Raw genomic sequence first — 16003 nt, forward strand, 5'->3', positions numbered from 1 at the left:
TTGATGTAACTTTGTGGGGAAATATACATTACCTGGAAGATATTGTTGTTTTCACTGTTGAGTATCATGACACATTGGTCAAAGTGGTGGTGTTCCATGGTACTGGTGCTGTACAGTATGGCGAGGGGTGACTCAGTCTTGGTCTGGAATGCATTGTTTGTTCCTCGGTGATCCAGATCATGACAGAGGCAGGCTACAAGCAGCCCTAGAATCTGCAATGACAGTCCCAATAAGCTGTCATAACTCATTCTCACTCTCAAAATACACACTCTGATTTGTCAGTGTAGTGGAAATCATATTCAATTTACTAAAATGGTGTAAAGGAGTACAGACTATTCCATTAATCTCTTCTTTATTCTCTAATAAACATTTATATATCAATCCGCGCCACAAACAGGTTTCCAGAGGTCTAACAATACGATTGAGTTTCAATCACTTAAATGTTAAACAGTGTGATAGGAAAAATTGTTAAATGAGACAGTTTAGTCATGAAGAGAGGGAGCGGTAGCAGTTGTTCTCCTGCAGCTGCAGCGGTTTCTAATTTGAGAGCTGTGTAGTTAAAATCGCAGCGGTTGATTGAGAGTGGCGGTTTTCAACTACATTGAATCAAAATGAGAATGTTTAACCTACCTACGCACATGTGCATTGCCTTCTGGATTCGGTCAGAGGTTATCCGTTTACTGTGAGCTCGTGTTTGTTTGATGGAGTGAAGGAGTCACTTCTCATTGCCTTCCCTCAATCTAATATATAAAATTCTCGTGTCACAGTGTTTGTCTGCAAACTCCTCCGGAACGACTTCACCGATCGTTATGAAATTTGGTGTGTAAATTCTGTAGGTATGCGAATCGGACGTAAACTATTTCCCGTTTCGAAATTCTTAAAAGGGCTCCGCCCCAGTGGCTCTGGAGTTTCCCATGTTAACCTTATGAGAAATGGAATTAATGAATCTTAACAGCTGTTTCAATTAAACAAGTTGGTTCTGTTCTATGATGTTCAATAGCATTAAAGTTACAAGGATTACCAACAGGGTGCAGCACTATTATTTCTTTTACATTTATGACAACAGCTAATTTGCAATCAAAAGGTGAGTGAGCGTAGCGAACGAACTTCAACCTGGAGGCGAGTTAGCGTAGCAAACGAGCTAACCTGAAGGCAAGTGAGCGCAGCGAACGAGCTCCAACCTAAAGGTGAGTGAGCGTAGCGAACGAACTTCAACCTGGAGGCGAGTTAGCGTAGCGAACGAGCTAACCTGAAGGCAAGTGAGCGCAGCGAACGAGCTCCAACCTAAAGGTGAGTGAGCGTAGCGAACGAGCTCCAACCCAAAGGTGAGTGAGCGTAGCGAACGAACTTCAACCAGGACGTGATTGAGCGATGCGAACGAGATCATCTTGAAAATTAAACGTAACGGTACTTAAATTACAAATAGTCAAAGGCAAGACAACGTCTGCCGGGTCGGTCTGTCTTAGGGGAAACCTATAACTTAGGCGATACGAAGTTCGCCGGGTCAGCTAGTAACCCATACAATTTCCTGAAGTGTCCCTCACTTACTGGCATTATTTTCCAAAATAAACTTATCACACACTTTTAAAAAAAGTTCTTAAAAATAATAATGAATTTTTTTTTAAAGTGTGTGATAAGTTTATTTTGGAAGATGATTTAGCCGTTTAACAATATTATGAAGTTACTGGCATTGTACTTGGAAGATATATGCACCAGGCTTTAGGCGTCAGCATTGGAATGTAGCTTTGATTTGTTTCTTCATTCATAGATTTAAAATATCACAAAGTTTGTCAACCCCTCACACCTAGACTTCCCTTGCTAACCTTTAGACCTCTGTGACATAACCTTAGACCTTAGACCCTTAGACCTTTAACCTTAGACTCATTGGACATATTGCTTAATCTTATTTATTCATCTTCTTTACTATTTTGGTAGTGGTGTTTTCACTTTGTTTAGTTCATAAATTTTGTTTATAGTGACTTTCAAAACAAATACTGTTAAGTGTATTGAAGTGTACTCAACAAGCCAACTTTGATGTTTTTTATTAGATTTACAAGGGCTATCCAGAAAGTAAGGAACATTTCATTCTGACACCACTATAGGAGCGTGCCAATCTCATACTTTTGGTACATGACCAATTGACAACTAAGTCGGCGTCCAGCCGTGATAACAGAAGAATCCTTGCGCTGCCCGTTTTTTGAAAATTTTTCAACATAACATGTGCGCTGCAATTGAAAATCCCACCAGTTGCGAGGTGGAGTCATTGACACAGTATTTTTTTTTTTTCAAAAACTTAAAACTGACAGACATTTATCGCCAAGTGTGTGAAGTTTAAGGAAACAACGTAATGAATTAAAGTCTGTGGAAAATGGTACAATCAGTCAAAAAATGGCCGAACTGAAGATCATGAGTCATGATGAAGCAAAGAACGGACGCCTGAGCATTGTGACTGATGGAACTGGTCTCTAAAGACCTTTGATTCATGATAACGAAGCTTTTGCTTTGTTGTGTGACAATTTCAAACAAGGTTCGTGAATCTTGAAGAAAACAAAGCGAAAGCTATGGTTCCACAGGATGCGGAATCTCCGCCATGCGGTGCGTAATTTTTCGCAGCGGAAAATTACGCAGCGAAAAATCAGAGGGGTGGTTCTACAGACTGCGAAAATAACGTTGCGGAGATTCAGTTCTGTCCAATCTAGCGACGAGTATGGATAGAAAGAGGAAAGCCCTTTTGACTTTGATGCTATATGATGACATTGATGATGATGTTGCCGATCTTTTATCTTTGTTAGTGTCAAGTCGCAGTGACCGAAGTGACATATTTAAGAATCGGGACAGTGAAGGGGCGTATAACATTCTGGTTCGTTATCATTTAGTTGACAACGAAACTAAGTTTAAGCGGTACTTCCGTGTGTCAAAAGACCAATTTTTCTTTATGGTTGATCTCATCAAAGATGACTTAAGTTACCCACCAACGCTACTAATCGAGACAAACAACCATTGAATGCCGAGATGAAACTAGCGGTAACACTAAGGTATGTACCAATATTTAGTATTTTTGCTATTTATATAACGAAACTTAAGGGGTTTCAATCACGATCAGATCCTGTTCAACACTTGATACCCAAACATCTGCACGGTCACAATATTTGATGGCTCTTCTCCGCTGGCGGAATCCGCACTGCTACTGCTCTCAGACCAGTATGATTTCTCCGCCATGCGGAACGGAAATTTCGGGATGCGGAATCGCAAGTCAGTGGAACCGCACACATGAGAACTCCATTAAACCAGTGTCATTTTAATTCCGCAGCGGAAAAAATCGCACCGCACGGCGGAGATTCCGCATCCTGTGGAACCAGGCCTGAAAGCTCTGGCGGTTTTCCCGAACCCTTTTCATCAACTTCAGCGACCAGTTCCATCAGTCACAATGCTCGGGCATTTATCATTCTTTTTGCCATAAATGACCACACAACTGGTGGGATTTTCAATCGCAGCGCACATCTTAAGTTAAAATTGTCAAAAAACAGGCAGCTCGAGGATGCTCCCTTTGTCAGGGCTGGATGCCGACTGAGTTGCCGAGTGTGCACACACCAAAATGTGAGAGATCGGCGTGCGCCTAGCGGCCCTGTTATCCAACCTACACTCTTATCCAACCAAGACACTGTCAGATAACCAGTTTTGTCAGATAACCAAGAATCTACCGTACGAAAAACTTTCTATAATGAAAAATGTTTCTACTTCAGAGGATTTGCATGGTTTACAATGTCAAACTATAAGTAAATAATGTTATGCACAGAGTACTTCTTAATGCTAACATTTTGTACTTATTTAACACAGAAATATATGCATACAAATAAGCAACTACCTCTAAATCAGTCATGAACCTCTCCATTTTGCCAGTTTTGAGCATTGCGAACATGGTCTGAGCAACATTGAGAGCATGGCGCCAGTTATGGTACTTGACTGGCCGATAGTTCTTCTTGACACTGAGCACCCATCTACACAGCACCTGTATTGATACCAACACAGTCATTATCATTGTTATCAAACTTATAAGAAATTAAATGAAATTTAAACCATATTTGCTTAACACGTTTGCTAAGTCCATTCCGTCACCACAGACTAATGTCAACTATGGTTGACGTAAGGATTTTTGCCATGGACCAGTGTCAACTACAATTAACACCTGGTCTGGACTCACTGGACCGATGTCAACTGTTGATGCCAACATGCATACACTTTACGGCTTGTTACATTATGTAGAGTTTATTTTAACGACTTGGTTGTTGGTTGTAGGTCTAATGGAATAGCCCTTATATAAGCTGTTGCTGTGGTTTCCATGAGGGTGATTTTTTACGTATAACAATCAGCATTTTTTTACACATAAATTTCAACAGGTCTCAATGCGTTAGTTGACCCAGTCCTCTTCTAGTGAGTCGATGTATGTTTATTATAACTTTTTTTTTATATCATGGATAAAGATCGACATACGACTAATGGATAAAGACATTGATACACAAGACAAAGTAAGCAATGTGGATGAACCAATGTCAACTATAATTCACGATTAAACATTTTTTTTCAAATACATGTTTGAATTTTTTAAATACAATTTTAAGTCCTATAATCTAAAACAAGCGCATGTACGGGCAAACTTTTTTTCTGTCCTATGATTTTTTTTTCATAGGGTATTTGATCACTCGATTGGAGTTGGTCACAAGGCTGGGAAAAATCCAGTTTCCGTCCTACTGCCCTTGAAAGTGCCAATGTTATTATCAATTACTTTTTGTAACTTAAGTTAACAAAAAAAGTCGATAAAGATTATTTTTACTGTCATCATTATGATTTAAATGTAAACAAAAACAACACTGTATATTGGTTAGTTTGGACTAAAAGTAAAGAATAGGTTTATTCAGTTTGGTTTACATACATGCTGTTAAATATTTTCAAGGTTAATTTACAGGATCAACCCTTCCAGGGCTAAATTAAATGAATGGCTGGAGCTTAATTATTTTTTCCCTTGTTTTATTTTTATCCATAAAAATTATCTAACATTCTGAAGTAAATCTAAACCTCTAAGTTCCGCTCCCATGTCCTCAATCCCATTCCTCGCCAAGACTTCCACTATGTAAAGACTGTTCTTCAAGTTCATCATATCTATCACATTCCATACTAATATTTTCACTGTCAAGTATAAAACCTCCTCAGACATCCTTTTATTAACAATAACATCACAATAACATCTTCAAATTTCAGATAGTTTGCATTAGTAACTTTAGCTCAACAACATAAAAATAGAGGACAAAACACAAAATGTAAGCATCACTCACTAACAACCACGTGTGAAGTGACAGCAATATTTACTTAGGCACACTCTATGGTGCAAAATAGCAGAAAAAGCTGCGGCAATTATTATTGCCAACCATAAAAACAAAATAACCCATTTATAATGCAGTGTAATGTTTATTGCCCTATTATAAACATTGTACCTATATCAATTCGATTTTATGGCCCAGAAAAGAAATTTCAGAAATTTCTCGGGACGGATGTATCCGTTTTCAGCCCGGAAAGTAAGCAAAGATTGACGGATACATCCGTCCATAGCCCTGGAAGTGTTAAGAATGAAACGCGGAAGACCTCCAAAGCATATATACATAATCTGAAAGGGAATGAAGCTACATTAGATCGTCAGGAAACAAATTTCACCTCTTTGTCTACAACCAACCCAGTTCAAACCATCAGCTCATACACCATCTCACCATACGTCTCAAAACCTCCGTCAAGTCCCGCATCGAAGAATAAATAATGTAAGATCTTATGGCCGTGTAACATAATGAACAACAGACCGATCATCTTGAACGAGAGTTTCGACGAATCGCTGCTCGACGTTTGAAAGAGCGTCAGCGCACTGCAATCCCTCAAACCTCCAAAGTCGCCATGTCAGGAGATTTTGTATATTTATGATTGGAACCGTTTGACATGGAATTAATGCACACGACGTGTGTCCGAACTGATCCGTGGCTGGATAGTTCTTCAACATCCAAACTGATCCAGAAATCTGGCAGGTAGAAAATAGGGTCGCTTGAAACATCCAGTTTGATCAGCTATGCGTGGGTGATGCCCTATCTACTTCCCGTAGGCTACAGGTAGCAACCCAATACTGTATTCCGTAGCATTTCATTTTTGCTGCCCATTATAAATTCAAAACCTCAAAAAACTATCAGCTTTCAGTTTATATAAGTGTACAGTTATGTCAGTAGTTAATATTAAGACACGGTACTGTAAATAATCTAAATGCTACAGTATGATCTATGAAACGGGTGTAATTAGACACACATTACACAGTTGTGATATTATTTCAGCGATTAAATGTTTTTGGTTTGTAATAAAACTATTTTTGTAAATGATAAAATGTGTCTGATCAAACCGAGCAAGGCTCGGTCCCCCAGTAGTATATATTCTTTAGACTGTAATTGATCAGACATATATAAGATTGGTCTGTGGGTATGTTTACTTTTAATTCAATAAGCTTGGTCCAAAAGGTAAATCTGGCCTGTGGGTTAGGGCAGTGATGTCTTTGGCAATAGTGGTCGGGCGGCTGATATATCCCCATATGGGTTGTTATGCTCTGGATGGGAAACAGATATATCCGCCTTATCTTCAGACAGCCTGGCTAGTGTTTTGCAGTACCCAGATGTCTTGAGCTACCACAGCGCTACTTCCCCCGCGTTCTTTGCAACCACTGCGACCTTGAAAGTGACTCACCGCCCTCTCCCGTGCTCCCCCCACCCTCGTGATTTTGCGTGTGCAACACCACATTGTTTTGTTGGTGCTAAAAGCTACAGATGTTGTCTGTCTAGCAGCATGAATTAGTAATAAGCACAATCACTTATAACGTAAATAGTCCTGGTTTTCAAAGACGGGCCATTTTTCTGCTCATCCGCGCACGGGGGGCGGATATTTCCGCAGCATATTTTATGTGTATAAAAATAAGTTAAGAAGTATTTAGATAGTATGAGCTGTTCCATTTTGTTTATTTGATGTATACAGGTATAAAAAACTCAAATAATGAAAATTAATTTTTTATTTGAATAATTTTTCCCCGTCCTAGGCCTTAAAAAGTCGCCTGTCTGGGAAGGGCACTTAAAGTCTGGCATCAACTATAGTTGAGGATTGGTAGCGAACAAGAATAAAAATTAGTTTGAACTCAAATATCAAACTAGACAAGTGAAACTTTTACATAATAGTTAATGTTAGCTTAAAAAACAAGTCTTTTTGAGTTACTTGAACTACAGAAGTCCAAGCAACAATGGTCAGACAGAACATATTACAGGTGGTAGTTATTTAGATTCAATTCAGTGGACATTTTGTGCCTTGACATGCATTTTTAAACTAAAATAAAGCTAGTCAGAAAAATAAATTAGGTTTAAATTATTGTACTTACGTCATAGGGTATGTGAAACTGGTCAACTAGGTTACATTCAAGGAACATTCTAATAGTTGCTTTACACGTGTCATCATCGGTTAAATCAAAATCTATGAATGTGAAGCTGAAAACAAATACATGAAACTTAAATTTTAGTTATTATAACAATCAACAAGATGCATATGTTAAAAAGTTATACTCAAATGCTATTAGGCTTTATGACATCACAATAGGTTTTAACACTAACAATGTTTGCATAATTGGTACAATCAAAGCCTAATGAGATATTGGTATACATGACCATGGATTTAACATATACTGCAATAGTAGATGTGACACCCTCATGAATGAAATGAAATGAAACGTTTATTTGTCCCATAGAATTTACATAATTGTGATACATCACCAGTAAACATCCCATGTAGCACAGATGGTTGGGCCAACGTTGGTAAATTGTGGAGCCACACAGTTGGCCAACGGTAGAAATGTCACCTCTTTAAACTGTTTTCCAGCCAACCATTGTCCAACCGTTTTATTTCACACAAAATAATAAAGATTTAGTACGAAAAGCATAATTATTAGTTGAGTAAATTGATTAAATAGTTCATAAAAACAAATTTTGAAAAAAACTAGAACAAAATTTTTTTGGCCCAGACGGGTCTCGAACCCGGGTCCTTCGACTTATGAGCCTCTTACTTTACCACTAAGCTATCTGTGATTGCTGATATAGAGAGTTTTCAAGTGGTGAAAGAGTAGCCGACAGTTGCAATGGTCGCAATACTTCAAACATTTTTGATACTACACAGTATAATATGATTCTGTTAATCTGTTCAGGCATCATAAGTAGTTTTTTTTTTTTTTTTTGGAGTTAGAGAGGATACTGGTATTTGAATGATTAATTAATTACCGTTAGATTGTTAATGCTATTATAATTGCCTGTTATATGATTAATTACTCTTTCCCCTTAAATTGTTGCAAATAAAAGAATATTAATTTAAAAAATATTTGCATTATTAAAATTATTACAATTCATTGTTGTAGCGCCGGAACTGTAATATATAAAATATCTGGTTTTACAATACCTTTATCAGTTCCAAAAACTTTTGGAAACTTTTGGAACTGATAAAGGTATTGTAAAACCATCAGATATTTTATTATAATTATGTTGTGAAAGCTAGACCCAGAGAATGAAAGTCGTGTAAACTCAACTATGGACCATTGTTGGTCCAACAAAAGTATCTTTTGTTGGTCCAACGGAGTGAAAAACGGTTGGACAACGGTTGGCTTGATGTATGATACCCAGCAATGCATATTAATGTATTTCATTAACAATGAACCAATGTTGGTCCACAGTTGTAAATATTGGTTGGCCCAACTACGAGATATACAGTTGGACAACGGTTGGTTGGTTGTGGAAGCTCCAACCAACCATCGACCAACTGTCCCACAGTTGGCCAACGTTGGCCCAACCATCTGTGCTACATGGGATATGACACATCAGTTTTTCACAATAAAATACATGATATTATATATTTTATTTCATTGTAGATTAAAAAATAAGGTCAGAAGATTAAATATAACAAAAAGAGTGAGGTTAGTTACAAAAAAAATTCATCAACTGAATAAGGATAAAGTAGTTCCAAATGTTCCCTAAGTAGTCTTTTTAAAATATCCATCTTTTCTGTTGATTTGATTTGGTTAGGGAGGTGGTTGAATAGCTTCCTACCAATATACAAAGGAGCTTTCTCATAAATAACTGTTCTATGGATAGGGAACTGAAGAGTGTTTCTATGTCGAGTGTTATATCATTGACTTTAAAGTCAATGGTTAATATATGGATGTTGGCGATTTTTTGATGAGAATGAGGTCAAGTGTATTTTAACAAATATACATAGTTGATATATTATATACACAGCATGAATTTTTTATAGTTTCAAATGTACAAACAGAAGACAACAAGAAGTACAAGGTGCAGTGTCAGTTAAAACTCTTATGGCCATTTTTTGAAGAATAAAAAACCCATCTATGATCGGAGAGCTGCCCCTAGAAATAATGCCATAGCTAGCCCTGGACATAAAATAGGAATGGTAAACAGTCAAAGCAGCATTTAGTCCCGTTGTTTTGAAGATGACCCTTAATCTAAACAAAGCTTTGGCTAACAATTTAGTCACCTGAAATTGATGTTCTGTCCATGCAAAGGGTTAAATGTTCATTCATATACAAACCCAGAAATTTTATGTTTTCTGAAGCCTTGATTTGTTCCCCAGAATCCAAGCTTATGGTTACCTTTTCTGTCAACTAAAGATAATTTTATTTGTTAGTTTATTTGTTTCGCCTGGTGCTGCTAGGATTGTGTTTTTGTTTACAATAATTAGTTTTTCTTGTTATTTCAGGTATTTAAAACCTCTTTTAGCCAAATAAACCAATATAATCATAAACCTTACCCCATATTTTAGTTATAACCAAACAGTAAAGCAAAAATCATAGAATTATCCCCAAAATCATTTTCAAAAACCAAATGTTGTGTAAACTAGCGCCCAGTGTTGCGAACATGAGCTTAGTCATAAAAAGCAAGCTTCAGATAATACAATGAGATGAGAAGTCTACTTAAATGTGTTGGTTACTCTATTCTATGATTTTATAATGCACATTATAAGAGTCTAAGACCACCCTAATGCTGTATTGAAAATGAACACACTGAACCCTAATCACACATGAACTAGTGTGTGTGTTAGATGGCTATAATTTTAACACTCTCTAAATTTAATCTGTACTAATTATTTGTGTGAATTAGATTTACAAATATATTTTAAGACACTCTCTACCGGTGGTGGTAACTGGTAAACCATACATACAGAGGAGTGTGGTGGCAGGGAGATTGTGTTGATCAATATGGTAAACTGTAATATATAAACCAACACATGGTTTATACAACCCATTAAACCACACACCACATGACACATGTAAAAATATTGATGTCTATCAGAGCATTGGAAGGTCTTGATTCATTTCCAAGAGTAGAAGAAGTGTGTTATGACAGTGACAGTGGTTCGGTTTTGTTATTAATGATGTGTGGTGTTTGAAGTTCAAGAAACCATTATCCACAATATGTGTTTATTAAATGATACTGTTTCTCTAACCTGTTCAGCTTGTAGGTTTGTGCCGAGGGTATGGTATCCTGTATCAGTCTTGCAGTGTCGTCTGATGATGCTGTGGCGTGGTATGAAAGACACTCCAGTGCTACTTTTTGTTTAGCCATCAATTTACCTAAAATGACATTTTTGTAATTCAAAGTACATTTATAACTAAAAACCAAGAATATCTCTTGGTCTCTCTCAGGCCTTCCTAAATCTAAAAATATACAAAAATGTGAATTGTTATGAGTTTTCAGGTCAAATATATTGTCTAGAATTTTATTCTATTAAATATTTCTATTTTACAATAAGCTTTCTTTATATACTTACAAGCATTTTCATACATCTGGGTATTGTGTATTCCTAATCCACAGAATATTGCAAAGGCCTCAAAAATAGAAACATCACAGTCCGTAAAGGGTTGACCCGTATCCTAAAACAAACATACAATGATTGCTGGAATCAGGTTACACAAGGAACTGTCCCTCCGTAAATATGTACCTGCTCCCACAGGGGGCGGGCATATATTTTCCAATAAGCGTTTCAGATAATTCAAAACCCAAAGATTATGGTAAAAAATTGTTTTAGTAAAAAGCTTAACTATAAGTAAACAATCTCATGTAAATTAATAGTTTATATACATTTACATATATTTACATACAAGACACTGTCAACTGCGATCGGAATAACACTGTCGTGGATGCATGACGTTTCTCTGTGCCATTACTCAAGGTCAAAAACACTGAATACCGCACTCCCTACCTCTCACGGAGTGCTGAGTTTATAGGGCCGTCACATGTGTTAAAGGCAATAACCAGGAGGCGCCACGGAAAAATTATATAATTTTAAAAAATAGTTTAAATATACATAATGTAAAGGTCTGTGTAAAGGTGCAAGAGGTTTGATTTTCAAGCCAAACCAAGGCTATCCTACAAGCTTGAGGGATCGAGCACTAAGTCAGAAAATCTAAGGTTGAGCCGAGCTTTTACGATCGCAATGTTCTGGTTATCGCAAAACGCATCTGCGACTGCGAAGATCACACTTTATCAGCAGGATCGACAACAATAACGTTTCCGTGATCGCGGAAGACGATGATCATGTTTCTGAGACTGTGGGGCATGATATTAAGATTAGGCCCCAATTGTGGTGGATGGTGATTATATTTTTTCTACCCCGGGACCAGATGTAGGCTTTTGCCACATTTGCGGAAGATGATGATGATATCTATACGACTGTCGGATAATTTTTATTTTGTTGCAGTTGTGGAGGACGATTACTATATTTCAGTTACCGATATTTAAGATTATGCTGCAATCACGGGAGACGACAATGATGTATATCGCAGGAGATCATCTCAATTTTTCCGCAATCGCTTCGCTGAGGACTATAATGATGTCTGTAATAATGATGTGTTACGTTAAAGCATCCTGCCCTTGGCACCTGAAGTTTAAGTTATGACAGTGTCAGGGCCGTAGCCTATTTCCCTAACCGCAGACAAGGCCAAAGACCCCAGCCTGGGAGGAGGCTTTACTTGGGGCCTCGAACATTCTTTACCCCTCAAAAATAATTTCACCTATTAACTGTTAGGAGGGGTTGCCCAAAGCGTCAGGTAGTATTAGGAAATTGAAAATCACCATTTTGCCGCAATCGGGGTTCAGACTGCAATGAATTTCTCGCAACACAAAATATGTTCATTATTTCACTGTGAAGGTAGGAGACAGTCACAAGAATTCCTCGACTATAGCGGAACATGTCTATAATTTCAAGGTAACCACAGGGAACGCTCATGATTTTGTTGTTTTAGAGGACAATTTAATTCATTTTTATTATTTGTATTTTGTTGAGGATTTCACCGTGATTGCAGTACCGGTACCTAGTCTTTTAAGATGATTACAGTCCAACATTTTTTTTAAATCCATACTTATCAAAGCAACTTGATTTAGTACCTACCTAAGTTTATTACGAGACCATAAGTAAAATGTTTTAACCCGACTCTAAGTAAGGTCTGTCATGTGGACCCTTATATTATTATTTAAAATGAAATTTGGATGATTGAAAAAAAAGGGTTGAGTTCATAGAAGGTGAAGTAATCAATCCCACCTATATATCTTAACCCCCTTAAGCTTCTGCCGCTAAAGAATGAGTAGAGAGGGCCTGGTGTGAGCCCCAGGGGCCTTATAGATTCTAAATACGACCCTGGACAGTGTTAAAATGTAACTGAACTATTAGTATAGTTACAGTAGTGACTTAAAACAGTTTTAAGCCTGGTTAACATAAAAAAATTTCCTTAATGTTTGGTGTATAAAATAGCAAGAAATGAGGTACCTCTTTCAGTATTTGTATGTATTACTAAAAATAATCTAACAGCAATTTTCCTTTACAGTAGGTAAATTAAATTAAAATAATTAAATGACATGCTATGTTTAAGATTTGTCTGTTTATAAAAAAACTATTAAAACAATACATAAAAGTACCTTATTTATTAACTGAGCTACTCCTATGACTGACTTCTGGCCGTTGACGATGGGCATACACAGCACACTACGGCTTATGAATCCATCCTCCTCTTTCACTTCATGGTTCATCCAAGATGACAAGTCACCTATGTTGAGAATCTGTAAAAGAGAAAATAAGAAAATTTCAATGAAATAACCCTCTAAACCTGTATATTTGTCATGTTTAGTATTTATCCTATACTCTAATACAATATTGGTTAATTTAAACCCCTTTTCTGATGTTATACTTAACAGATTTTACGATTGAGGTGTGATTTAAGATGTCTTATGATCAAGTGGAGTGATGAATGGTAACTAAATAAGAGGTGATTTCCTTTTGGCCAACACTCCTCCCCTAGCGTTTGATTTAAAAGAGTTATTTATTTAGAGTTTACTTTCAAAGGTTCAATGATGCTGACGAACTTTGCTTTATAACGTTATAAAACATGAATGATTTTAATTTAACAACTGACCTCTCAGTTGAAAATTGAATGTTTTACAACAGTTTGATTGTACACAAGATACAAACCAGTTTATGAAAATGGGATTTAGATAGGTAACTTTTTGATCATTGTAACCTGATTGAGATAGGTAACTCACTCTTCAAGGTGTAGGTGTAAAATTTTACAAATTTCTTTTACCGTTAGTATGGTATTCGCCTAATAAAAAGTTCTTGAGAAAACCTCAAATTTGAAAAGTAAAAGGATGATATTACATATTCGTTCAGCCTCGGAAAAAATCTTTGAACCCTATAAAATGCACAATTTGCTCACTTGTAGCAGCTTATTTCAAATAGAGTATCTATATGGAATAATGTCAAAGAAATGAGTATTTGTTTGTATCTTAATCCTTTTTTTCTGCCATATGCCTGGACTGTTCGGCTATTCAGTTTTGCATGTTCACATCAAATTCAGGAGCCGAATTGAATGTGTGTAGCAGCTTTGACTATTAACAGACTAAAGACCTACATGTTTAGAAGCACGTTAAGTTTAATATACAACTTTGGTAGATACCAGTACCTACATATAGTTCTTCTTATACGTAATTTTTTCTTATACCTACGGTATTAGCGGAAATAAACAGTTCTGAAAAACATTTTACTGATTCAGTTACAGTACGGTACTGTTAATTTTGGCACATACTGTATTCGACCTATTTTTTTTTTATTGTGAAAATTAAAATGGTTTGTGTGATAAGGTATGATCCCAAACCCTCATGTGTTTTCTATATCCCTAGCCTATACCTGTCCAGTCGCCGCCACATATCTGGCAATTTGCACAAGCCGAGACTGGTTCAGGTCTGACACTGTTGGTCTGTTGATCACAGCATCCTTGGAATCAGCCTTTAGCTCAAATACAGTCATGAACGCAATGTTCTGAAACAACATTTATGGATATCAATAATAATCAAAACTATAACCAGTGGCATAAATAACACCCCCGCAATCCCCACCGAGGTGTGCCAAGGTCCGGCTGTCACCGCTCACAGCAATCGTGGATTAAGGTGACGTTATTTCCGTGTCCGCGAGAGATGTCGATGATGTCTTCAAGACCGAATAAGATATTCATGATTTTGTTGCAATCACGGAAAAAAATACCGCCGTTTCTGTGTCCAAGGGAGACAATGATGATGTCTTAATGAATGCGGATGATGTACAAGATGTTGACGGAAAATGATGACGTTTTCCGTGACCGTGGGAGACGATGATCATGTCTACAAGAACGCAGGATATATTCATATCAAGATTTGGATGTGATCACGGAAAACGATGACAATGTTTCCATGCGACACAATAAAAAAACGTCCGCGAGAATTTTTGGATTTTCCTGCAATCACGGCTTATACTGAGATAAATGAATAAAACCTAGGCTAAGTGACGGATGTTTTGGGAGAAGGATGGTGGGCATCTACATGTACTGAGAGGGGGCGCTGCTCGATGTACTTACACCACTGGCTATAACAGACACATATCAATGGAGGTTTCTCATGAGCCACTCTGAGGCAAGCTATAAGGGTGATTAATTTTATTTTTAACAAATAATTTATCAATCCTTTAGTTTTTTAAACACTAAAACATTGCTGGTACCAAACGGTGTTCTCGCATGTTCAAAACACAATGTCTAAATACCACTAAAAGGTTTTAGTAGCAAGCAACATAAGAACATAATGTATTCCAGCATGTTTAATTAATGCTTACCAGAAATTACTAAGTAATTTTAAACTATAGTATATGGAGCAGTACAATTATAATGTAAAATGTGGAGAGCTATTGTACCCATTATATTTTTAAAGGGTCAATTAATTTTGTATAATCATAGTTAAGAAAATTAAACAAATAAAAATATGGGCATATAGTCCATCAAAATGAGGCTTAATCTGTAGATTTGCAAAAACATTGTTGGTCCCCAAAGGGCTTTACCCTATAGGTCAATTGCCGGAGGGCTCCCTCCATCTTACATGCTTTCACTGTTCACATTATTTAATTAATTAAATGATCAGCTGGTTGATACAATTATAACAGCTGTTGGCTTGTTTTCATTTTCGTTTACTTTTTTCTTTAGAGTACTTTCAGGCTTATGTAAGTCAACATGCAAGACAAACCAAAAATGTCCGTTGGTCGTCTAAGACATTGTCTCAGAATTTTGACAGGTCAACGGGAAATCTAAGATTTAATTTCATTTCATTTTTGGTGGACTTACACAGTTATAAGAGTAATTGATTTTTTATTACCCATGGTATGTTATTTGTTAGATTATTTTGGATTCAAATATAAAAGTCAGTAGGGCTATGCTTTTAAATAAGTTTATCTTCACAAATTAAATCATAGAGTTACAGTATTTTTAAACACGTCTGAACACTCAGGCATTGTAGGAAAAGAAGTCGAGGACAGACTGGCAAACATCTCAGTGGCAACTATGATTAATACAACCTTTCTGTGGTATATCATG

General features: G+C 36.8%; 1 protein-coding gene across 1 annotated transcript in view; it reads right to left on the reverse strand.

The window, feature by feature from the left end:
* The window catches only part of LOC128984747 (cGMP-specific 3',5'-cyclic phosphodiesterase), a 266127-nt gene that overhangs the window by 23531 nt on the left and 226593 nt on the right, over positions 1-16003 (reverse strand). The window contains exons 13-19 of the mRNA XM_054404093.1: positions 14299-14430; positions 13035-13175; positions 10891-10993; positions 10567-10693; positions 7445-7550; positions 3866-4009; positions 33-212 (exon numbers count right to left, since the gene is read on the reverse strand). Coding sequence (XP_054260068.1) covers positions 33-212; positions 3866-4009; positions 7445-7550; positions 10567-10693; positions 10891-10993; positions 13035-13175; positions 14299-14430 — 933 coding nt within the window. The remainder of the gene's footprint in view (positions 1-32; positions 213-3865; positions 4010-7444; positions 7551-10566; positions 10694-10890; positions 10994-13034; positions 13176-14298; positions 14431-16003) is intronic.

Source organism: Macrosteles quadrilineatus, unplaced genomic scaffold (assembly GCF_028750875.1).
Source record: "Macrosteles quadrilineatus isolate MER2022 unplaced genomic scaffold, UCM_ALF_1.0 Scaffold_2__2_contigs__length_208266976, whole genome shotgun sequence".
Taxonomy (NCBI): Eukaryota; Metazoa; Arthropoda; class Insecta; order Hemiptera; family Cicadellidae; genus Macrosteles; species Macrosteles quadrilineatus.